Source organism: Rhinopithecus bieti, unplaced genomic scaffold (assembly GCF_001698545.2).
Source record: "Rhinopithecus bieti isolate Rb0 unplaced genomic scaffold, ASM169854v2 scaffold_26546, whole genome shotgun sequence".
In the NCBI taxonomy this organism is placed as follows: Eukaryota; Metazoa; Chordata; class Mammalia; order Primates; family Cercopithecidae; genus Rhinopithecus; species Rhinopithecus bieti.
Window position 1 is genome coordinate 1203125 of NW_016812367.1, and position 24505 is coordinate 1227629.

Genomic DNA, 24505 nt, shown 5'->3' on the forward strand with positions numbered 1-24505 from the left:
GAAAGAAAGAAAGAAAGAAAGAAAGAAAGAAAGAAAGAAAGAAAGAAAGAAAGAGAAAGAAAAGGAAAAGGAAAGGAAAGAAAGAGAGAGGGGCTGGGCGCAGTGGCTCATGCCTGTAATCCCAGTACTTTGGGAGGCTGAGGCGGGCAGATCACCTGAGGTCAGGAGTTTCAGACTAGCCTGACCAACATGGAGAAACCCTGTCTCTACTAAAAATTCAAAAAATTAGCCGGGCATGGTGGCCCATGCCTGTAATCCCAGCTACTTGGGATTCTGAGGCAGGAGAATCGCTTGAACCTGGGAGGCGGAGATTGTGGTGAGCCGAGATCGCGCCACTGCACTCCAGCCTGGGTGGCAGAGCAAGACTCTGCCTCAAAATAAGAAGAAAGAGAGAGAGAGAGAGAGAGAAAGAAAGACCATTCTGCCCATGACCTGGATTTTTGTTTTGGGGGGATGGGAAACTGACTAATAACCAGCATAACCTCATAACAGTATAACACACTTTCCCATCAGCATAGTTTGAGAGTTCCTGCCTCTTCTCACAAGCATGTTATTTATTCAACAAACATCTAAGCTCCACGGTGAGTCAGCACGGTGCTGTACCTTGGGTGTATGGCAGTGAACATCTCATCCGGCCTCCACACCAGCACAATGGCCATGCACACAGTCACAAGTGTGTGCTGCACACATCAGGGGCACATCCCCCCTGTATCTCTTGTCAAAAAAGTGGTTCTCACCAGTGGGTTCCCTTTGAGAAACAAAGTAATGCCTTTCCTGGCCCCCTTGACTTTGTCCTCTCTTGGAGACCCTGGACTTCAATTGGAGCTGCCCGGCCCCAGCACAGAGCAGGCAAGGCCCTGAAACATTGTCTCTTCCAAGTTCTATTTTCCAGATAGGGGCCCAGGGCTAAAATAAATGCTGTGGGTCTAGGGCAGGGTTGGCTGACCTGAGAACACCTCATGCCTGTTTAGTGGATAAGTGCCCTACATAAATTATTAATCTTGATGGCCAAGGCACTGGTCACTCATTTACTGATAAGGCCAAAGTCTGTGGCCAAAAGAGCTGAGGCTGCTTTGGGCTTTTTTTCAGAAGTCACCTCTTCTCCTGCAGCTCGCTTCCTCATATGGCTCCAGCCTATCACACTGGCCTCAGGACCAGGCCAGAGAGCGAGGCTGAGAGCATGCTACCAAGGCAGGCCCCGGCTCTGGTGTCCGGGTCTGGACCTGAAGCTCTGAGGTCTGGCTTTAGACTACAGGTCTTAGGCTGTGTATTTCAGGCCTGGAGCTTACCTCTAGGTTCTGGGATCTTCTCCTGGCTGGGAACTCCAGGCCCTGCACTCTAAATTCTTAGGTTCAAGCTCTGGGTTCTGGGCTCTGGGCTCTGAGACCCAGTCCCCTGGCCCTAGTTTCTGAGTTTGGATGTCAAGCTTGGGACTCTGGTTCTAGACACTGGGCTCCAAATTCTGGGCTCCAGGCTCCGATTCCATATTCCAGACTGCAGGTTCTAGACTTCAGCCTCTTGGTTCCAGCTTCTGGGTTCTGGGCTCCAAGTGACCTCCCTGGCTAGTGGGGTTATCCCCACCTACCCTTCTTAGCTACCGGGACTTCATGCTGGCAGCCAGCAAGCTAGGCCAGCCTGAGGGGTGATGCTGGTTCTATGGCAGTCCTCCCTTTGCTTTCTGTCCCTGGTCTAACCCCAAGCCAGTTCTCTGGAGACAGGTGCTAAGATGGTTACTGAGCACCCCTCGCCCAGACCCTGCAGTTTTCACAGTCCACATGGACATATTCATGTTCCCAGCTCTTCCTGGGCCCCACCAGGACCATCAAGGATGCCAATGGTGCCCCTGGAGTTGGGCAGTTCATGGTCCTGTGCTCAGCCTGAGCTGCATCTGATTCAATGTAACGAACCAAGTGTGTTCCCTGCAACCTGGGCTTTTGTTTCCCTTTGGTAGCTGACTTCCAGCTTCTTCTACACCCCCTCAAAAGCCCGGGTCACCTGATTACCAGGCTAGACACCCTGCGGGGTGCATCTTGTGATCACCCCCTTGGGGGTTGGTGCTGTTGCATCAGCACTTCCAGCAGGGGCTCCAGATGAGCAGCCAGTGCCTCTTCCTGACCCCCGGAACCCTGGCCCAGAACCCAGGACACTGTGCCCCGTGCTTGCCCTGTGCCCATTTTGTGCCATCCTCTTCCCCAGCCCCAAGACTTGGTGAAGGTGGGGGAGAACCAGAGACAAGTAGCAAGATTGTCTCTTGGGGACTTGGAGCCACATGGGCTCCACGTGTGCTCAAGAAGGTCATGCCTGTGCTCTTAGCCAGTGCCCTCTGCTAAATGGAGTGTTGGAAGGATGCAGAAAGATCAACAAACAACAGTGTGTGGGCCAGGCAGGGTGGCTCATGCCTGCAGTCCCAGCACTTTGGGAGGGCGAGGCAGGTGGATCACCTGAGGTCAGGAGTTCGAGACCAGCCTGGCCAACATGGTGAAACCCTGTCTCTACTAAAAATAGAAAAATTAGCCGAGCATGATAAAAATTAGCTGGACTGGCCGGGCGCGGTAGCTCAAGCCTGTAATCCCAGCACTTTGGAAGGCCGAGATGGGCGGATCACGAGGTCAGGAGATCGAGACCATCCTGGCTAACACGGTAAAACCCCGTCTCTACTAAAAAAAAAACAAAAACAAAAAAAACAAAAAACTAGCCTGGCGAGGTGGCCGGCGCCTGTAGTCCCAGCTACTCGGGAGGCTGAGACAGGAGAATGGCGTAAACCCGGGAGGCGGAGCTTGCAGTGAGCTGAGATCCGGCCACTGCACTCCAGCCTGGGCGACAGAGCGAGACTCCGTCTCAAAAAAAAAAAAAAAAAAAAAAAAAAAAAAACATGGTAAAAATTAGTGGGCGCCTGTAATCCTAGCTACTCGGGAGGCTGAGGCAGGAGAATCACTTGAACCTGTGAGGCAGAGGTTGCAGTGAGCCGAGATCGCACTACTGCACTCCAGCCTGGGTGACAGAGTGAGATTCCATCTCAAAAACACAAAAACAAAACGAACAACCAAAAAAAACGACCGTGTGTGTTCTCCCTTCCTTTACACTGCACACTGGGTGGACTGGCCCCTCCTGGCTTCCCACCTGGTGGGGTTGGGAAGTGGCTCCACCATCTTTTCTGACCACCCAGAAGTCAGCTCAGAGCAGCTGGTGCCCCTTACCCCTGCCCCAGGTCTGAAGGAGGAGGCCATGGGCCTGGACCTCTCTCCCAGCAGATGGGTCCTGGCCGGCCAAGGAGGTGAAGATTCTAGGAGCACAGAAACTGAGAGGAAGGAAGCAGGTCCCCTTCAGCCCAGGGCTGCTTCAAGGGGTGAGTTGGGAAGAGAGTCTCAGAGAAAATCATGGCAGAGGGGCACACTCCACCAACTAAAATGGGCCGAGAGGGGTGGTGGGCTCCAGCTCCCAAAGGAAGGACTAGGCTCTACCAAAGAGTGGTGGCCCACCAGGGACAAAGAGGGGATCTTCGGGAGTCCTTCATATTATTGTAATTATTAAAAAACTGTATCCTTAAAAAAAAATTAAAGCTAAGATGAAAGTCTCTTGTGACCACTACCCCCAGTCCTAGTCCCCTTCCTGTCTCCTTATTAGTTTGGCGATTCTCCTGCCTCAGCCACCCAAGTAGCTGGGATTACAGACACCTGCTAATTTTTTATCATGCCTGGCTAATTTTTTCTTTTCTTTTCTTTTCTTTTTTTTTTTTTTTTTTTTGAGACGGAGTCTCGCTCTGTCGCCCAGGCTGGAGTGCAGTGGCCGGATCTCAGCTCACTGTAACCTCCGCCTCCCGAGTTCACACCATTCTCCTGCCTCAGCCTTCTGAGTAGCTGGGATTACAGGCACCTGCCACCACGCCCGGCTAATTTTTTTGTATTTTTAGTAGAGATGGGGTTTCATCGTGTTAGCCAGGATGGTCTTGATCTCCTGACCTCGTGATCCACCCGCCTCAGCCTCCCAAAGTGCTGGGATTACAGGCGTGAGCCGTGGTACCCGGCCCACACACTGTTGTTTGTTGACTTCTCTGCATCCTTGGAGAATATTCTCTCTCCTTTCCCTACACTTGTAAGTGCCTCTGTGCTTGTGGTTTATATAAAATTATCGTGCCATGTGTATTGCTCTGCTTTATTTTACAGAACAACAGCACATCTTGGAGGATTTTCCACATTAGAACACGCTGTACCCAATTCTTTATCTGCTGTGTGGTACTGCAGAGCATGGACACGCTACACTGTTTTATTATGCCCACCCCCAGCCACATACAGTTGTTTGTTTTAGGGTCACAGATAACCCTGCAGGGATAGGCCTCTTCGTGCCTGGAAGTGAGTGATTCTCTAGTGGCACCACTAGGGTCACACGCTGTTTTTAAGTTTTGGCAGAAACTCCAACAAACTGTCCCCCTGGAGTAGCCATATCAAAGTACTGTCCTGGGACCAGGCGCGGTGGCTCACACCTGTAATCCTAGCACTTTAGAAGGCTGAGGCGGGTGGATCATGAGGTCAGGAGTTCGAGACCAGTGTGGCCAACGTGGTGAAACCCCGTCTCTACTAAAGATACAAAAAAAAAAAAAATTAGCTGGGCGTGATGGCACACGCCTGTAATCCCAGCTACTCGGGAGGCTGAGGCAGGAGAATCGCCTGAATCCAGGAGGTGGAGGTTGCAGTGAGCCGAGATTGCACCATTACACTCCAGCCTGGGCAACAGGGCAAGACTCCATCTCAAAAAACGAAACGAAACAAAACAAAACAAAACAAAACAAAACACCCACGAAGTACTCTTCTGGGAGAGGACCCTGGCTCCCCATTGGGGATTTCTGCAGCAGCTAGGCCGCCCTGGGGTGTGTCCCCATCAGACAGCCTGGGTGCTAGTGAAGCTCCTGTGACAACTCCTTACAGGATCCTGGGCTAGTCACTTCCCCTCTTGCAGCCTGAGTTCATCTTCACCAGGTTGTTTTGTTGTGAAGGCAAAACAGGAGATAAAGGATGGAGCAAGTCTAACTTGGGGACCTCAGTAAATGTGATTTCCTGCACCTGCAGGGCTGACCTCTGTGCATGCTCTTCTACCTGGCCCCTAACCCTTTATCATGGGGCAATCCCATTGGTCCCTAACAGCAGCTGGCATTATTGCCAGGCCACAGAAGTGCAGGACTGGGTGAAGGGTGGGTTTGGCCTGCAGGATCTGTTAACTTTGGAGAGACAGCCCATCTCTCACCTCTCTATCCTGGAGAACATGGAAGGTTGTCTCCTACCACAAGGGAGAAAGTTCTGTGGCTGGTCGGAAAAGGGACACAGGTTGGTCTCCCTACCCCCACCCCTGGCCCCACACTGTGATGGTGCTATGCAGTCCCCTGCGAGGACCACCAATGCCCTGCTGCCACCGCATGCTTTGCTAAGACAATGTGAGACTGCAGGGTCATTTATCAGCCCACTAGACCAAGGGGATAGAGTGGTGATTAAGATGGACAAGGTCAGCCAGGCGCAATGGCTCACGCTTGTAATCTCAGCACTTTGGGGGCCGAGGCAGGTGGATCACTTGAAGTCAGGAGTTCGAGACCAGCCTGGCCAACACGGTGAAACCCCATCTCTGTTAAAAATACAAAAATTAGCTGGGCATGGTGGCGTGTGCCTGTGATCCCAGCTACTCAGGAGGCTGAGGCAGGAGAAGTGCTTGAACCCAGGAGGTGGAGGTTGCAGTGAGCTGAGATTGAGCCACTGCACTCCAGTCTAGGCAACAGAGTGAGACTCCATCTCAAAAAAAAAAAAAGAAAAAGAAAAAAATGGATAAGGTTTCTACCATCGCAGCATGAGTATCAATCAGTAAACAAGGTAATTGCACAGTGGGATAACTACTGCGAATTTTGAAAACTGACTAGAATGACAGAGAACAGAGTCAGGGAGCGCTTCGCTGGTTATACTGGGTGACTAGAGCAGGATCTTCTGAGGTGTTTAAGCAGAGCTCTTCAATGAGGCAGGACTTTTGTGGTTGCAGGTCTTAAAAAGCTCTCGGCTGGGCGCGGTGGTTCAAGCCTGTAATCCCAGCACTTTGGGAGGCCGAGGCGGGCGGATCACAAGGTCAGGAGATCGAGACCATCCTGGCTAACATGGTGAAACCCCGTCTCTACTAAAAAATACAAAAAAAAAAAAACTAGCTGGGTGAGGTGGTGGGCGCCTGTAGTCCCAGCTGCTCGGGAGGCTGAGGCAGGAGAATGGCGTGAACCCCGGAGGCGGAGATTGCAGTGAGCTGAGATCCGGCCACTGCACTCCAGCTTGGGCGACAGAGCGAGACTCCGTCTCAAAAAAAAAAAAAAAAAAAAAACTCTCACAGTAACAAGCACACACACGAAAAGGATTTATTGGCTTGCACAAGGAGAAAAGCAAGGAGTGTTTTATTTCAGGTATGGCTGGATTTCGTCAGGAATCTTCTTCCATCTTTTAGTCTTGCTTTCCAGTGTTGGTTGCATTCACATGCAGGTTCGCTTCCTAAGGGTCCTTTCTACAAACCCCAGGAGATGGTAGAAAATGAGCAGGACTGGGACTCTGATTGCAACGCCTGAGGTCAGAGGACTATGTTTGAACCAAATTCTGGCCAGGGAAATGTACTACTATGATTGGCTAGTGGAATGGAGTACTCTGATTGGCCAATGGGATAGAGTACCCTGATTGGCCAGTAGACTGGAGTATTCTGATTAGCCAGGCTTGCCAGGGATCCGGTTAAGCCAGCCAAACAAAATGGGTTGAAGGGGCAGAGGGCTGAGGCTCCCATAGGAGGACAGGGCTGGAAAATCCCACAGATTTCAAGGAGGAGGAGGAGCCAGTTGACTGAGCCTGGGGCAGGTAAGGGGAGTTCCTGGCAGAGGAGACAGCAAGCGCAAAGATTCCAATGGGGAAGCCAATGTGCCCTGTTTGAGGCAGTCAGGAGACCCCACCACCCTCTTAGGGGCCTTCTCCTGGTCCCTACACCCTCTAGCTTCCTCTGTTGCAGCACTTACCTCTCTGGGCTGGAACCCAATCTGGCTTCTCTCCCCGCAGTCTGGGGCCCTCCTTCTGGGAGGTCCTCCTTGCCTCCCACTGTGAGGGGTTTGGGCTTCCAGCCAGACCACCCAGCTAAAGCAGGTAAGAGTGAGAACCTGCCCCTGCTACAACAATCAGTGTCCCCCTTGTAGACCTTTGGTGCACCAAAGGATTCCCCAATCCTTTGTGCAGAGACACTTGGTCCCCAATAGAAGCAGAGAACAGTGACCAGAATGATGTACTCAGATCCAGAGACCTCAGTACAACAGCACCGTGATAGAGAGGCACAGCTCCCCACAGGGTTCTTCACCCCGACACCTCTCCCCACCCTTTCTCTCACCTCCACACCATGACAGAGTCTCACTCCGTCACCTAGGCTGGAGTGCGGTGGCAGGATCTCGGCTCACTGCAACTTCTGCCTCCCGGGCTCAAGCGATCCTCTCCCACCTGTCTCCCGAGTAGCTGGGACCACAGGCATGTGCCACCACTCAGGTAATTTTTTGTATTTTTGGTAGAGACAGAGTTTTGACATGTTGCCCAGGCTCGTGTCGAACTCCTGAGCTCAAGCGATCCACCCCCGCCCCCCTTGGTCTCCCAAAGTGCTGGAATTACAGGTGTGAGCCACCTCACCCAGTTCCCATATTCTTTTTTTTTAAAAACAAAACTGTAAGATATTCATACACCACCCCATATACTGTGCAGTCAGGAAGAGAGGTTCTGAAAACAGGAAGTCAGGAGGCACATCCTGAGGTCCCCAAGAGTTTCCTGGCACTGACCTTGGTGACAGAATCAGTGTGTTTTGATGGTGGGGGAAGCCACAGGACAGTCTGGCACACAAGGAAGACAACTCATGGCAGAATAATAATTATTATTATAACAGTATCATACATCAAGGACAAACCCAGCTGCCCCAAGCCTACTGCAGAATCTGTATGGACAGTATAGTCTATGTGGGTGGGGTACAGGGCTGCCCGCCTGCACCCTCAGGCCTTACTCATACCAGCTCCCTGAGGAGGGGCCGGCCCCTCCTCCTGCCCCTGTTGAAACTTGGCACAGTCTGGGGAGGCTGGCACTGCCAACGCCATCCCTCCATGTTGGGCAAGCCTGTTCCAAGGGGCTAGATTCACCTCCCCCACTGTGGCCTGGCTGCAAGGGACTGGGGCTGAGCTTGTTGAGGGACAAGGCGGTGGTGGCTGTGGGGTGTGTCTCATCTGAGTCCCCTTTCCACCCCTACCGGCTCTTCCTGCGGGCCTGCCCATGGCAGGAAGGGGCCAGGGACACTCATGGCACAGACAGGGCATGCAGAGCGGACCCATGGCATGCTCGGCCCGCCGGGTGCCATGCAGCTGTCCTGGACTGTTGGGTAGCTGTCAGAGGGCTGAGTCGGTGGTGGCGTTCAAAGATCCCCCGATGGGCTGGGCTGCTGATTCAGTCTGTGGTGGGGTCTCCCGGGAGCTGGGCCCTTGGGTAGGCAGCTGCAGAAATTCTGGAAGTATCAGGTCCTCTTTCCTCAGAAGACCCCTCTGGTCGTGGGCCCCGCTGCTCTGCACCCGGTTCAGCAGCTCCACCAGGCCTGGAGGCAAGCCACAGCATGAGGGTCCCCCAAGCAGACTTGCCTATATGCTAGCCCACAACAGTCTCGCTGCCTTACTGTGGCCACAGCCTCCCTGGCCCCAGCACCAATGGCCTGTGGCCCCCCGTTTCAGCCCCTTTGACCCCCCAACCCCCACCCTTCTTGTTCCACACCCAATGGCACCCAGCCCCCTGCCTTAGCCCAAGGCTCTCTGATGCCACCCTGAATGGTCCCCAACCCCACTGCCCTAGTCCCTCTAATCCTCAGCTCATCCACCATGTACCTTCGATGTCACAGGTCTGCCGCTTTCCAGTGGCACTACTGGGCGCCTTCACCAGAGAACTGGGAGACGCTGGAGGGGGATGGGTGGCCTTGTCCTGGGTTCGAGGTGGACAGCCCTGCGAGAATGTGGGGTCAGAGTCAAAATCAGGAGGGGAGAAGCAGAGGGTGGAAGAGGCTACCCGCCTTTCGCTCACCTGGCTGCGGCAGGGAGATTTGTCACGGGCTTTGGAGATCTTCACACCTGTGGCAGACAGCGCCACAGTTAGTGTTTGCCTCCCACCTGGGCCCCCTTCCTCCTGGGCCACAGTTGTTCCAGATCAAGCCCCGAGGCCAATGTCCCCTACCTGGAAGAGTGTCCAAAACCAGTCTCTGGGCTGCTACCGAGCTCACAAGCTTCCCCAGATCCAGAGGCTGCTTCTCGCCTGGCTGCGGGGAGATGTCAGCAGCCCGCGGTACAGGCCTCCGCCTGGCCCCGGCCCCGGCCCCGCCTCTCCCGGCCCCGCCTCTCCGCGCCCCGCGGCCCCGCAGCTCACCCGGTGCAGCGCCACCTGTAGCGGGCTCAAGTCGTGCTTCTCCAGAATGGGTTGCAGCGCCTCCTGCAGCCGCTTGGTGGGCTTGGCTGAGATTCGTACCACGCGATCTAGTGCCGTCAGCTCCAGCCTGCGCGGAACCCTCGGGCAGCAGAGGGCCGGAGGGCCGGCCCCCAGCCAAACCCTTCCCAGTACAAACGCGAAGGGGTGGAGCCTGAGCTGCAGAAGGTGGGACTGGCTTGTAAGGGACGGGGTTTGTCTCGGGGGCGGGGCTAGCACGAGGGGCGGGGCCTGGAGAGCCAGATAGCTAGAACAGAGCCTGAAGGGAGCGTCAGGACCTGGGACCCAGACTTGGGGGCAGAACACTCACTCGAAGGTGATCCTGTTTTCCAGCCGCACTTCCTGATCCGCCAGCACGGTGCAGTCCTGATCCAGGACCAGGGGCTTCTGTGGATGCCAGGCAGGGTCTAAGAGTCCCTCCCCCAACCCCCAGCCATCCCTGTGGGTCTAAGAACTTCACGCCCTCCCATGGCCACCACTGGGGCTTCCTAGAGGGAGGGATGGAGGGTGGAAGAGCTGTAGGGGAGCAAATGGGTTAAGGTACCAAGCTGGAGTCCAAGCCCAGGAAAGCCAAGGCCAGGGAGAAAAGTGGCAAGAATGCTGGACATTCTTGGGAAAAGACAGAAATTATGGGAAACGTATCTGCTGGCATGAAATCATAAGGGGCAGGCCTAGGTCCCAGATCCCTGGCCTACTCTTTCTGTGCCAGGACAGGCTCTGCCTCCAGGACCGCTGCCCTGTGTCCCTCAGGTTTGTGAAATCCAACCAGACCAACTGGAAGCATTTCCTCCCTCACCACCCACCTTTGATCAACCACCCTGGCCTGGTCCCATTTTTGACATTTGTCCACTTCTTTCCAGTCCCCGCTACTAAGGACACTTCTTGTTTCCTCATTCAAAAAGGGCCCACCCCCAAAACTGCTGTGAAACCAGAGGATGTGAAGCATCTGGCACACAGTAGGTACAAAAACAGTAACTCTTGTGATGACCACCCTCAGAGGCCCCACTGCCTGCTCCAGCCTGATGTGGGGGTTGGGGGCAGCATCTCCCAGGCAGTAGGCCTATGCTGTGCTGCAGGAGCAGGTGGAGTGTGGGTGAGGAAGTTATATTTAGCACGTATGAAAGCCCATCTGGGCTTCTGGCAGCCGCCCTGGCGGCCTGAGAAGAGTGGGCAGAACACCTCCCACTGCTGCCCTCGCACCCTTGCACTCCAGGCCCCTGAACATGCCCCGCAAGTACCTGCCTGAAGGCCTTTGCCTAAGCTGTTCCCTCTGCCTGGAATATCCTCCCCCACAGCTCTGCCAGGCAAACTCCTCCCCATCCACATCAACTGCTGCTTCTTCCACGAAGCCTTCCGGACATCAGCCAGAAATGCCTACCTTCTCCCAAGCGACCTTCTCTGGAGTTTTCACTCTTTTTCCTCCCTGATCACTCCTTGCTTGGCTTACTTCCAGCCTGTGGGCCAGGAGGACAGCCCCAGATCTGGGTTCCTCTCCCCCACACACCTGGCAGGACCTTAGGATTTGTCTACTAGGTAAATGAAATCCTGACGGCCCCCTGGAAGGCAACATTCTTCCTTGAGATTCCCTTGACTGAATGGTTTCCTTTAAAGCCAGTTTTCCCCTAGGTCTTCTTCAAAGTTTAAGCTAGTTTGCACCTAAAGGAAAAAGTTCATGGGTTAGGTGCAGTTGGGTGCCCCTAGAGGCTAAGGAGGTGAGGGCACCCCATGGATGGCCGTTTCCAGGATGGGTCTCTGGGGATGCAGTCTGGACTCTGGGAATGATAAGGGACTAACCCCAGCTCCAACAGTGGTTCTCCCCAGTTTTACCCCCCTAAGATCACCAGGATGATAGATGAAGCTGGAAACCTGGAAGGGCATGAGGTGCGGGCGGGTGGATGTATGAGTGAGTGAAAGTGGGTGTGGAGGTTGCTTTGGAGTTGGGTGTGGGTATAGGAGTGGGATTGTGGTAGAGGCTGAAGTTAGGAAGGGGGTGATGATAGCAAATGGGGTTGAAATTAGGGTTAGTCCAGGGGATTAGAAATTGAGTTGAGGTTGGAGCCATGACTGATCTGAGACAGAAATGGAGTTGGGGTCAGGATCAGGAAGGAGGTTAGAGTTGGAGCTAGGTCAAGTTCCCACCTGTTCATTGCCCACCAGGTAGACCTTGATGTCAGGTAGAGAGAGGCCTCGTTTCTCACAGATCCCTGCCAGCATATCTCGGATGGTGAGGCCAGGTCTGGCCAGGGCCAAGGAGGCTGTGCCGTCAGGCAGGTACACACAGCAGTACTTCCCTGGCCGGCTTTCACTTTCACCCTCGGTGCTCCCAAGGCTCTTCCGGTGGCTCTGATTCAGGGCAGGAGCAGGGGAGATTATGTGTACACATGCAAGGGCATGCAGACAGGTACACAGAGACAGGTAAGCTTGCTGGGGCTCAAGCATGCACACGCACTCCCAAGGAAGGCAAAGATATATCCTCCTGCAGGAACACATGTATGCAACCCAGGCAATATGGGCAACTAGAGACAAGGTCCCCCTGCTGATTCCCACATACCTGCTGTGTTACACACATGGGTGCTGCCACATGGTGCCACACATCTGCCGACAGAGGATGTGCACCCATGACATATATGGGGACTGATATAGTGAGGACAGGAGAAAAGTAAGGAGGCTGAAGGGTTGGCCATGCAGAGCAAGCTGGGAGACGCAGTAAGGACAGCAACTTGGAATGAGGGCTACCACGTAAACAGGCCTGAGTAGTGACCCTAGCCCATAGAGCATCTTGTCTTCCTCAACAGTCAGCTCACCTCAGATTTGCTGCTGACGAACGCTAGGAAGCCAAGGTCCAGGCTAGCGGAGGAGTTGAGGGAGCCCTGAGACTCTCGGCGCAAGGCGGCGTTTGCAGTCGCGCCCAGCTCTAGGGAAGAGGGAGCGATGGACACGAACAGCCCCCCCGCCCTCACCCATCCTCTGCGGAAGCCTCTCCCCAACTGGTGGGCCTTGTTTGGAGTCATCCTGCAGGGGCCCAGGTGTAAATCCCTGGGAGCAACACCACCGTTGGAGATTTCCAAACGTCTGTGGTCTAGCCCAGGACCCGAACCACCCAGGGGAGTGCGGTGGTCACTGGGACCTGCGTTTCAATTTTCACAGACTTACAGACTGTGGCCCACGTAGGAGGAAGCGGGCACTCCCCAAACCTGCCCAAACTCCCGTCTTCCCCCCATCTCTGTTGCTCGCTCCTACCCTCACCCCTGCGGAAGGACTTGCGGAGAGGGCGGCCCCCAGGACCCTCAACGGGTGGCTGCCCCAACTCCTCCACACCCAGCGGCAGCGACTTCCCGGGCTTCAGCTTCGGCTTCTGTGGGTACAGGGGAGGCGCTGGCACCGGGCTGGGACCCAGCCCGCATGCAGACCGTGGGCACATACCCGCAGATCTGCATCCGGGGGCGTCCCCTCTTGGACGCGATCCGCAAGATCCCCTGCCTCGCCCAGTCCCTCGTCCGCACCTTCCTAGTGGCGTCAGGGCTGCCGAGGCGCGAGGAGCCAGGTTCCCGCAGAGGGCGCCCCTCGGCCTCGGCTAGCAGGCACTCGCGGTACAGCGGGGACTTGACGAAGCGCGCATAGCTGTCGAACTTCATCAAGTTGAAGATCTGCGGGTCGACCCCGGGACAGGTGAGCCGGGGCTGGGGTGTGGGCGCTGGGCTGCCCAAGCCCCACCCCGACGTCAGTTCCTACACCCACCCCCAGGGTCCAGGTCCCGCCCCGAGCTCAGCTAGGCTCCGCCTCTAACTGTCCTTCCCGGGTGCCTCTGATACCGCCCTCTGAGCTCCGCCCTGCCTGCCCCGGCATTTGGCTCTGCTCCGCCTCCAAATTTGCCCCTTCCGCTTTGTAGTTCAGGCTCCCTGCCAGGGTCCGACCCCGCCCCTGCGCCTTTTGTCTCCCTCTCAAGGCCAGTCCACCTGGGATCGCCCACCTGAAGCTGCTGTGCCCGAAACATGTCCGGCCGGGGCTCGGCCAGCACCTCCTCGCCAAGCCAGGCCTGACGGTCGATGTTCACTGGGCTCAGCGCCTGGCTGGACAGGAACTCCTGGTAGATGTTGCGGGCCTCCTGAGCTAGCTGAAGGAGGAGGGGCAGGAGGAGTTGGTCAGGGAGCATGGCCCATTTCCCCTCTCCCTAGCCCTGGGCTCCAGCTCCCCCTTCTCCCACCTGCTGGGTATCGCTGGCGGGGATCTGTTGGAAGCGCTCGCAGGCCTTCCAGAAAGTCACGTTTTCCGCGCTGAACTCCTTCTTCAGGAACTCCTGGGAGGGGAAGGAGGGGGAGGCAGGCAGAGACTCAGTGACACAGAAACCAAACTGGGGGATGTGATCAAAGAGACTGGGACAGAGACAGGGCCAAGAGACCAAGCCAGACGGATAAGGCCAGACAGACAGATGGAGCCAGATCTGAAAGCAGGGAGAGAAAATGAGAGACGGAGACAAGGACAGGGAGAAGGAAGAAAAGTTCCAATTTGGGAGAAGAGGAAGAGGGTGCTGCAGGAAGGCTAGATGAGGCAGCTGACAGAGGACCCCACTCTGGCCAGCCTGAAGCTCCATCCACGCCCTGCCCTTTCCCGTGTCCCCCCTTCCCTTTCCCCACCCCAGGCTTACAGTGAAGTAAGCCAGGCCCAGCGGGTCCTGCAGCAGCCGCTCGAAGGACAGGGCCCAGCTGGCCACAGGCTGCTCCTCGGTTGGGAAGGGGCTGCTAGGACCACTGGGGAGGCTGTGGATGCTGAGGGAACTGCCACGGCCCTCGCCCTGGCCCTGGGGCCCCGTCGTGCTGCTCAGCTCTGCAGGGGGATGGACAAGTCGGGGTGAGCCTTGCTGCCTTCCCCAGCCCCTGGCACAACCCACCCTCCCCCAGGCATCCACTCTGCAGGCATGTTCCCTGGAAAGATAGCAGTGGCAGGGGTGTCCCACCCATCTCCACCTCCCTCCTCCCTCCCACTCAGCCAGTCCTCCTCCATACATTCTGTCACTTACCTCCATCTGACACAGCCAGAACCTATAAGAGACCCAACAGAGGAAGTCAGACGAGCCCATTGAGGATTCCCAGGGGACAGTTCTGGGCCCAACTCCCAGGAGGTGGAATTGTGTTCTCCTCTACCTGGGCATCCCCAGGCAGGTTCTACTTGGTCAGGCTTTTGCTCAGGCTGCCCCTGGCTCCCTTTCCATCCTGTGCCAACCACTAAGTACTAGGACTTATGCCAGGTACCTTCCAGCAGCCCCTGGTTCCCTCCTCACCCAACCCCTGCTGGGTGAGCCAGGTGTGCATAGCATGGTGGGTAGGAACAGACTTTAGTCTTTGGCACTTACTAGCTGTGTAACTTTGGGCAAGTTAGTTAACTTGTTTGCCTCCACCTGTAATCTATAAATAGGAGATAATGCCTATTTACAAATGGAGGCGAACCATTTGCCTCTATCTTGATATGAAGATCAAGTCAGTTTAATATATTCACAGCATTGGCCGGGCACGGTGGCTCACGCCTGTAATCCTAGCACTTTGGGAGGCCGAGATGGGTGGATCACCTGAGGTCAGGAGTTCGAGACCGGCCTGGCCAACATGGTGAAACACAGTCTCTACTAAAAATACAAAAAAAAAAAAAAAGATTAGCTGGGCGTGGTTGCAGACGCTTGTAATCCCAACTACTCAGGAGGCTGAGGCAGGAGAATTGCTTGAACCCAGGAGGCGGAGGTTGCAGTGAGCCAAGACTGAGCCATTGCCCTCCAGCCTGGGCGACAAGAGCAAAACTCTGTCTCAATAAAAGAAAATCAAATAAAAACATATCCACAGCATCTAGAACAGGGGCCAGCATGTGACATGGGCTGTATAAACAAGTGCTGTCTTCGAGGAAGGCGAGGTGTTTCTGGAGCCAGTGATCTTCTTATTGCAAGTGTTTCCTATTGGGCCCAGGGTCTCCCACAGGTCCCATCCCACCTTGGGAGGGCACAGGATGCTGTTCTATAGTATACAGCAGTGGTTCTCAAACTTCAGTGAAGAGTGGGAGGACCCCACCTCTGGAGATTCAGGTTCAGTAGGTCCAAGATGGGGCCTGAGGCTGTCCATTTCTACCAAGCTCCCAGGAGATGCTGATGCTGCTGGTTCAGGGACTACTCTGTTAGTAGCACTGCTGCAGTAGCTAACTCCATCCTTGCCCCCAATGCACAACTCTGGTTTCTCTGGGAATCCCAATCATTAGTGAAACAGAAAAACTCTCCTCTCAAAATGACTCTTGCAGTGGTTTCTCTTGTTTCTCTTTTTACCTTCCTAGCAGCTCCTCCAGCTTCCCCACTATCTCCCACTCATGCAATGTGGCCTCAACCCCTCCCTGGTTCTGTCCTGGGCACTTTGTCCCATCCACAGATCCGCAGCTCCAGACACACATAACCAACTTCCTGGTAGCATCTTCCCCCAAATGTCCCACACGCCCTCAAGCTCCCAAATGGAAGTCCCAAATGGAAGCTCCCTCTGCCTCCATCAAAACAGAGTACCAAACCAGCTTCCCTGCCCCCATCTTTCTTACCATCACCTGGGCTTCCAACATCAGGGCTTGAGTCATCCCCAATTCCTACTTCCCGCTTACCTCCTACATTTTCACCATGCCCTGTCACAGAAGTTCCTACCACCAGCCCCTTATTTCCATCCCAACTGGAAACAGGCCTGCAAACATCTCCACCCCTGGAAAGCCCCCCACCCCCCCACCCTTCTAAATGGAACCTCCCTCTCTGTTTCCTACTCCCACCCTGAGAGTATTCAGGTCACAGGGTGGCCATCTGCGGGCCAGATCTGGTCTGCAGATATGTGGGATATTACTATTACCTTGGCCCTCACAGTTTGTTTATTTATTTATTTATTTATTTTTATTTAAAGGTGTTTTCCACATCTAAAAAGCAAGAGATTTTAAATTCCACTTGCTCCGTGAGACTGTAATGTTCCAGCTTCTTCCCAGCAGGACAACCTTGTCTGGCATTGAGCAGCCACCACTTTCCCCAAAAGGGCTTACACTCTCCTCAGAGGCCTCTGGGGCCCGTTTAATGCGTTTATGCTACTTGTGGAGGCAGTGGGAGACAGGATCAAATTTGGGAGGTCAAATTTGTGCTGTGTGACTTTGGACAAGGTACTTAACCTCTCTGTGCCTCAGTTTTTTCCTCTCTAAAAACTGAGCAAATAATGGTCCTGATTTCGAAGGATTGGTGCGATTAAATGAGTTAAATATATATAAAGAACTCAGAACACTATCGGGCGTGTAGTAAATGTTCAAGGAACGTTACCATTAATGTTGTTCTTGTGTCAGTATTGATGCCTGACCCCGCTACACATTCGAGTGTGCCACTCCCGCCATAGAAGGAAAGAGCACAGGTGTTAGGGGGGGTCTCTCAGACCCCAATTCAAAACCCAGCCCTGACTTTTTCCAGTTTTACAACTTCGGGCTCCTCCCTGAGCTTCACTTCCCATCTGGATCCCGGATAAGAAGTTGCAGCCGAGGGCAGCGAGTTAGTGCCGAGCGCGCTGGGCGGGGCGTCGGGCCCAGCACGCCCCGCCCCCGTCTCCGGCCCCGCCCCTCCTGGCCCCGTCTCCGTGCTCCCCGCTCTGCCTTCCCTGCAAAGTCAAATCCCCCAACCAAAGTTGGTGTTTCCCACGGCTACAGGAGAAAGTCCCCACTCCGAGGCGGCAGAGGGCTGCGAGGGAGGACGGGACCAAGCCTTTCCCCGCGCGGCCGCAAAGTTCCTCTGCAGCCTGCACCTACCTGCCTGCGCCCCGGGCTCCTCCTCCCCCGGCTGCACCGCCACAGCGTTCCCAGCCTCGGCGACGCAGCCATCACCCTCCCCCAGATCCCCGAGAGTCACCCGGACTCGGCCCCCTCCGCTGGGCTGCCTGGCCCTGCCCTCCTCGCGCACACCCTGAGCCTCTGTCTTGCCCTCTAACCCCGAGTCTGGGATGATGGGCGCTGGCGCTGGGGCTGGGGCCAGCTAGCACTCCAATTTTATTTGCCCTTCACAGGTTGATTTTCCATATTCTGCTTTACTGAATGTCGTTAAGTGGGGCTGGCTCCCAGATCCTCCCCAGGCCCCACCCTCCCCACGGTGCCACCCCGGGCCCTTTCCCTGCCCCCGGAGGCACGTTGCAGTTGCCAGGTTACGGCTAAAACCCTGCCTGGGCCTGACTAATGAACCCCTTCAGCTTCACCCATTTCCCTCCCCCTCACCTCCACCCTACACTTCACCAAACTTTCCTATTTTCCGCACACCCCTGCTTCCGGCTTTCATTGCCTCTGCCTGGGTATCTGCTCCGGCTCTTCACTTGGAATTGCTCCCCGATCTCTGCCCGTTGACATTAGTCATCCCCAAACACCAGGCCCCTTGAATGCCCCTTCCCACCACGTGCTTATCCACCCATGTCCCAGCCTCTCTCCCCTGCCAGTCTGGTGGCCCCTGGAGGGCTGGCCTGGTTGGTGGGAGAGGTCGGATCTGAACTCCCTCCTCAAGAAGCATCCTCCTTGTCCCATGTTCCCAAGCAGCCATCAGGGCCCTGGCCTTGGCACCCCTTCACTAGGGACTCTCAGCCCCTGAATGCCACCTGTCACTCTCCATTCTGAGCCTCTCTTGCCCTGACAGTTGTTGATAGCACAGCTGGGGCTGAAACTGAGTAGGGACAGAAATCTGGAGATGGGTGGGAGTGGGGGTGGAGTCCATTTCCAGCTCTGCTATTTGGGAACAATACAGCTCAACTTCTCTGAGCTTCAGTTCCCCTGGATAGCATGAGGTTCAGCATTCCCAATTTCCTGAGGCTGCTGTGAAGCTTGAATGAGGCCCCATGAGTGAAAGCACCAGGCATGCCACATTCAGAGCAGCACCCCACAGCAGGGTGAGGTGCAGGGGTGCAGGTGCCCTGCAGGGGCTCTGGCCTGCCCCGGCTGCCACTGCGGGGCCTGGGGAAGTTGTGTTGAGCAGCGCTGGCCTCCCCCGCTCCAGCCTGCTTGAGGAGAAGTGGTGAGTGAATGGAGAAAAAGGGGAAGAAAGGGCAAGGAAGGGTGTGGTGGCCAGTGACACACAGACCCAGGCTTGGACCTCAGGTAGTCATATTTTTTTCTTAGGAATTTGGTCCTAGAGGAGCTGCTGGCACCTGCAAATACTAAGATGAGAGTAAGGCCCCAGTTTCCTGAGCTTTGACTGTGTGGCAGGCACCCTCTGGCAGCACACATTCATGTCCTTACTCCATTTTTACATCTTTTGTGGCAGGTATTATTACCCCTATTTTACAGATGAGGAAACTGAGGCCCGAAGAAGCCATGCAGCTGAGATGTGGTGGAACTGAGATTAAAACTCAAGTTTGCCTGATTCTGAAGCCCGAGGCCTCTCTAGCCAAGTTGCCTCCTTTTGTGGACCAAGGAAGCTTGGAGGCCCAGGGCCTCAGACCTTGGGGCACAGGTGGGCAAGTCTAATCTGGCATGATCTGCCCAGGGACTCCTCTTGAACTGTGCCCTCTAGAGGGATCAGACCTTGAAGGAGGGCCAATTTACTGAGCATCTTCTCTGCTGGGCACCCTCTACCATCCTCTGATTTCATCCTAGCTTGAGGGGCTGCAAGACCCTGTGTGGAGATGTCCTCACAGAACCTGGGTGTCTGGTCCCTTCAACTTGAACCAGCGGATGGAGATGACCCCTGGCCTTGCCCGTGTATAAGGCCACCCTGAACTCGGGTGCCCTGAGCTGGATGCCAGGGACAAAGAGAGAGCTGCATGGGTTTTGCCTTGCGGGTCTTCCTGCCAGGAGGGAAAGACTAACTAGGCCTTCGGACAGGCCAGGCCAGGCTAACTGCCCCCTCCAGGCTTAACTCCCAGCCTCCCCTAGGGCCCTGTCCCCGTGTTTGCCCACAGCCAGGCCTATGCCGCGCCCTCCCTCCTCCAACTTGCAGACCCTTTAGGGACCATCTCCTACAACACGGTGCATGGAGCTAGTGGAGAAGTTATTCCCTCAAGCTGTCTCTATTCTTCACTTGCAGCTCTTGCCTAACCCTGAATTTTATTCTCCTTCCTTCCTTCCTTCCTTCCTTCCTTCCTTCCTTCCTTCCTTCCTTCTTTCCTTTCCTTCCTTCCTTCCTTCCTTCCTTCCTTCCTTCCTTCCTTCCTTCCTTCCTTCCTTCCTTCCTTCCTTCCTTTTTTTATGACAGAGTCTTGCTCTGTTGCCAAGCTGGAGTGCAGTGGCACGATCTCGGCTCACTGCAACCTCTGCCTCCCGGGTTCAAGCAATTCTCCTGCCTCAGCCTCCCAAGCAGCTGGGACTACAGGCACGCACCACCATGCCCAGCTAATTTTTTGTATTTTTAATAGAGATGGGGTTTCACCATATTGGCCAGGATGGTCTCGATCACTTGACCTTGTGATCTGCCCATCTCGGCCTCTGAAAGTGCTGGGATTACAGGTGTGAGAAACCGCTCCTTCCTTCCTTCCTTCCTTCCTTCCTTCCTTCCTTCCTTCCTTTCTTCCCTCTTTCCTTCCTTCCCTCTTTCCTTCCTTCCTTCCATCCTTCTTTTTTTTTTATTGACAGGATCTTGCCCTTTCACGCAGACTGTAGTGCAGTGGTGTGATCACAGCTCACTGCAGCCTTTACCTCATGGGGTCAAACGACCCTCCCACCTCAGTTTCCCAGGAACTGGGACTACAGGTGCACACCACTATGCTCAGCTAATTCAAAAGAAGATGGGTCCTCACTATGTTGCCCAAGCTGGTCTCAAACTCCTGGGCTCAAGCGATCCTCCTGCATTAGCCTTCCAAAGTGCTGGGATTCCAGGCTTGAGCTACTGCCTGCTATTTTCACTTGTGTCTTTTGTGCCTTGCCAGACTAGGGGCAGGGACTAGGGCTGATGGGCCTGGGTTGGGAGTGTCTAGGATAGGGGCAGTGGCAGCACCAAGCAGGCAGTAAGGAGGGGTTGTTGAATGAATGAATGAATAAGTACATGAACAAATGAAGTGGTAAAGAGGCTGTGTGAAGACATCCCTAGGAAGGGGGCTGGGAGATGTCTCCAAGTGACAGGTTTCCTTGCAACTGCCTGACAAGCTGAATGGCAAAGAGGCGAGGCTGACAACTGAAGCTTCCACAGCAGGGAATGATGATAGGGGAGGAGAGGTGGGGGAGGACCGGGGCCAGGCAGTTATGGGGGTTCGGATGCTGACGCTCTACTCTCCGGCTGACCTTGGGACAGCATTTACTTCTCTGAGCCTCCCTTGGGAGGTAACTCATGGAGGGACCAGACATACCTGTCCCCCAGGCGCCCTTCCATCCACATCCCTACCTCAGATGCCAGTGCCTGTCTAGCCCTTCCTGCCCTCGCTGTGCAGACCCACGGGAAGCTACTCAGTGACCAGCAGGCAGCCAATCTGTGACCCTCGGGATTCTAAGAGGTGGCACAGAGAGTTCGGAACAGGCCCAGAAAGGGCAAAGATAAACCTGTGTGTGACAGTTCTGAGAGGAGCCGGGGCGTCTGTGGGCTTGATGGAAGTGGGGGCAGACCTTGGGGGCACCCTCCTTGCTCTGGGTGACTTTTGAGTAGATAAGTCACAGGCTGACACAGAAGAGGCAGGGGCTGGGTCTGTCTTTGGGCCCCCTCTGCTGCCCTGTTCTAGGCACTGTCCCAGAAACATCACTCCAGTTGCCCTCCGGGGTGGGCCTGGGGTTAGGCTCCTTGTCTTCCTGGCCTGAACGCCTAGGGAAGGACGAGCCAAGTGTCATGCCTGTGGTGTGGTAATGCAAGGCAGGCGGGTTTTCTTTTTGCACTTTCATGGTGGGGTCGGTACTGGGGACAGTGAGACAGGGGGCTGGGCTGCCTTTGAAGGATGGCCTCTCTCCCAGTCGGCCAGCCCGGGGCTGGGCAGGAAAGAGATGCTGGAAGAAGAAGAGGTAGAGGCAGGTCTTAGGAACTAAGGGGCAAGAGTGGTGATGGGGATGCCTCAGCTTCTTGGTGAGGCAGGAGATCTTTGAATTAGGGCTGAAAATGTAGGGGGCACTAGGCTGACAATTATGCAGCCCCCACAATGGGTCAAAGGCCTCATATGCATTATTTCACTCAATCATCTCAACAGACCTTGAAATTCATTCCAACCTCTTCATTTTATGGATGAGGAAACAGAGCTGGCGAGGACCCCTCTCTCCAGTAAGAGAGAATAGAACCAGGACTGGAACCTAGGTCTCTCTAGAGCCACTGGCTTTGACCCGTGATACTAGGCTGGGGCCTGGTGGTGGGCCAGGACACTGGCCTTCCTGAGGTTGTTAAGGGGGGCTCTTCCAAGTGAGGGGGGACCCTAGGGCGAGAAGGGAGGTCCAGCACAGCTTGCCCCCTCTGCTGAATGAATAAGAAGAGCCAGGCCCTCTGAGGGCAGCTCTGATCTGGGGCTAAGCAGCCAGGGAGAGGGCTAGGAGGTGGGACAGCCGCAACCAGGGGGATCGTAGTGCTCAGCCCTTCCTGGAAGCTCAGGAATAGAACAGGCAGAAGCTGCATCAACCTGGTCTGACCCTGCTGCCCCATCCCGGGCTGCCCAAACAATGCTAGTTCTGGCAGGAGGCCTCCGGAGGAGCTCTGGCTAGAGGACACTGACCCAGCAAGAGCTGCCACTAACCTGACCTTGGGCACCTGGAGCAGGGGGTGAGGAGGGGAGGGCTCAGGCCGAGTGGGATGTAGGGGCTTGAGCCACTGTGGGGATAGGCAGGGGGCAAGGAGCACATCAGGTGTCCCTGCAACCCTGGGATGCAGCCCCAGATGCAGCAGCTGAGAGAGTGGTGGGGGATGGACCAGAAGCCTGTGCCCACTCTGCTCTGGCCTCCAGGTTGTACCAGGCTCCCAGCTGGGCCATCTGGAAGGGTCCTGGGGTAAGAGCACCAGGTCCCACCACCTGCTGCTGTCTGTACCCAACTTCTCTCGCCTGCTGGCAGCCCGTGGGCTCTTGCCTGGCCCTGCCGGGTGTGCCTCCTGGGCTCCACCCTGGGTGTGCCCACCCCCTCCTCGTGGCCCTGGCCCGGAGCCCACACTCACCATGCGCCCGTTGGGGACGCCCAGGTGCTTGGGCTTCCCTGGCATGCTGCTGCAGATCACGGGTCCCTACTGTGGGGGCTGCCCACCATGGGGACTGTGGGCAGCGCCGGCCAGAGCTTGCACGGTGGCGGGCAGGCGGCGGAGAGAGCCCGACTTGGCTCCTGCGGGCCCTCACATCCTGAAACACCGCTCACTACCTCTTTTCTCTGCCACAGGAAGTGTCTCTATAGAAACCAAACCACAGAAAGAAGCAAGGTCTAAGAGAGCGAACGCCTCTTCCAACACACACACACGCGCGCGCGCACACACACGTTCCCGCACAAACACACACACGCCACCAACACACTCCTGGCAGCATCCCGCACGGGCACCAACACAAGGCAGAGGCTTCTGTGTGCCCAGCAAGGAGCCCAGCCTGGTCTGGCCAGGAGCAGGGAACTCTAAGTTCATGCCTGGGCTCACAGAACCATGAGTAAACATACCTAGGCACCTTTGTCCATCCTGGGGGCGTTCCTGTGGACATGCACACACGTGCACTGGGACCTGTGTATCCACACATGTACTTTACTCGGCACACACTTATCTCATACCTACTGTGTGCCAGACAAACATGTGCTTAGTAGCCCTCTCCCCCTCAGCTGTGGGTATGCAGGGTACCGCTAGACCCAGACACCTACAGGCTCCTTCCATGCGTGTGGCCAGGTGTGCAGACAGATGGATAACTTGCCTGCATGGCTGTGCACACACAGACATTCAGTTATGCGTGTCATAAACACATGGGCTGTCCCTTACAAGGGGACTTGGGTGTACAGTACAGTCATGTCATATGCCCAGTCCCCTGAACAGGTGCAATTGACAGGCACACCTGACATAGGACATAGTATTCTGACACTCAGTGACAGTGTAACCAGTATGCCACACGCTTCACCTACCTAGGTAGGGAGGATTCAGGTACATCTGTGGCCAATAGACTTGAGCGCTATCCATACTCACTCAGAAATGCCAGGCGCGGTGGCTCAAGCAGCATTTGGAGGCGAGCAGGCGGATCACGATCAGGGTTAGAGACCATTCTGGCTAATATGTGAAAAACCCCACCTCTACAAAAATAACAAAAAACTAGCCGGGCGTGGTGTGGGCCACCTGTAGTCCCCAAGCTACTTGGGAGGCTGAGGTAGGAGAATGGCATAAACCCGGGAGGTGAGCTTGCGTGAGCTGAGATCCGGCCACTGCACTCAGCCTGTGACAGAGCGAGACTCCGTCTCAAAAAAAAAAAAAAACTAGCAGGCGAGGTGTGGCGCGCCTGTAGTCCCAGGCTACTGGAAGGCTGAGCAGGGAATGCATAACCCGCGAGGCCAGAGCTTCAGTGAGCTGAGTCTGGCCACTGCACTCCAGCCTGGGTACAGAGCGAGGACTCCGTCATCTGTAAAAAAAAAAAAAGAAAAAGAAATCCGGTGTCTCCTTAGTCAGCTCAGCGCCGCTATAGCAAAATACCATAGACCAGGTGGGTTAAACAACAAATATGTATTTCTCACACTTCTGGAGGCTGAGATGCCCAAGGGCAAGCCACTGGGACATCTGGTGTCTAGAGAGGGCCCTCTTCCTGGTTTGCAGACAGCTGTCTTTTTGCTGTGTCCTCACCATAGCAAGTGGAGATAAAGGAAGCCAGCTCCCTCCTGTCTCTTCTTATAAGGGCACTAATCCCTAATCTCGCCCTAAGGGGTTCTCTTTCATGACCCAATTACCTCTGGAAGGCCCTGTCTCCAAATAACACCTTGCAGGTTAGTGTTTCAACATGAATTTTGGGGGACATAAACTTAATTTGATAGCATGTAGTGTTGGCTGAAGGGTGGGCATCTTGCCCTCTTGGCCCTGACCTAGCCCCAGATGAACTCCAGTTTTTAAAATTTTAGCTAGAGTCCTTGGTTTGCCTCTTTCTCACACATGCATGTCCCCACTACAAGGA

At 55.2% G+C, this 24505-nt stretch overlaps 1 protein-coding gene across 3 annotated transcripts; it reads right to left on the minus strand.

The window, feature by feature from the left end:
• Positions 1-7885: 7885 nt before the first annotated feature.
• RGS14 (regulator of G protein signaling 14) lies at positions 7886-22775 on the minus strand. Of its 3 annotated transcripts, none has more exons than XM_017896162.1 (15): positions 22543-22775; positions 14500-14521; positions 14128-14306; positions 13687-13779; positions 13453-13596; positions 12986-13129; positions 12729-12837; positions 12287-12396; positions 11622-11825; positions 9793-9869; positions 9426-9552; positions 9237-9318; positions 9087-9133; positions 8894-9008; positions 7886-8610 (listed from the first exon to the last, which is right to left on the minus strand). In XM_017896162.1, exons 1-15 carry the CDS (start codon positions 22585-22587, stop codon positions 8408-8410), a joined length of 1701 nt encoding a protein of 566 aa, XP_017751651.1. In that variant the 5' UTR covers positions 22588-22775; the 3' UTR covers positions 7886-8407. The 3 variants fall into 3 exon arrangements, with proteins under 3 accessions (XP_017751651.1, XP_017751650.1, XP_017751649.1); XM_017896161.1 differs by having other exon boundaries at positions 12723-12837; XM_017896160.1 differs by having other exon boundaries at positions 8894-9133; positions 12723-12837.
• Positions 22776-24505: the final 1730 nt, after the last annotated feature.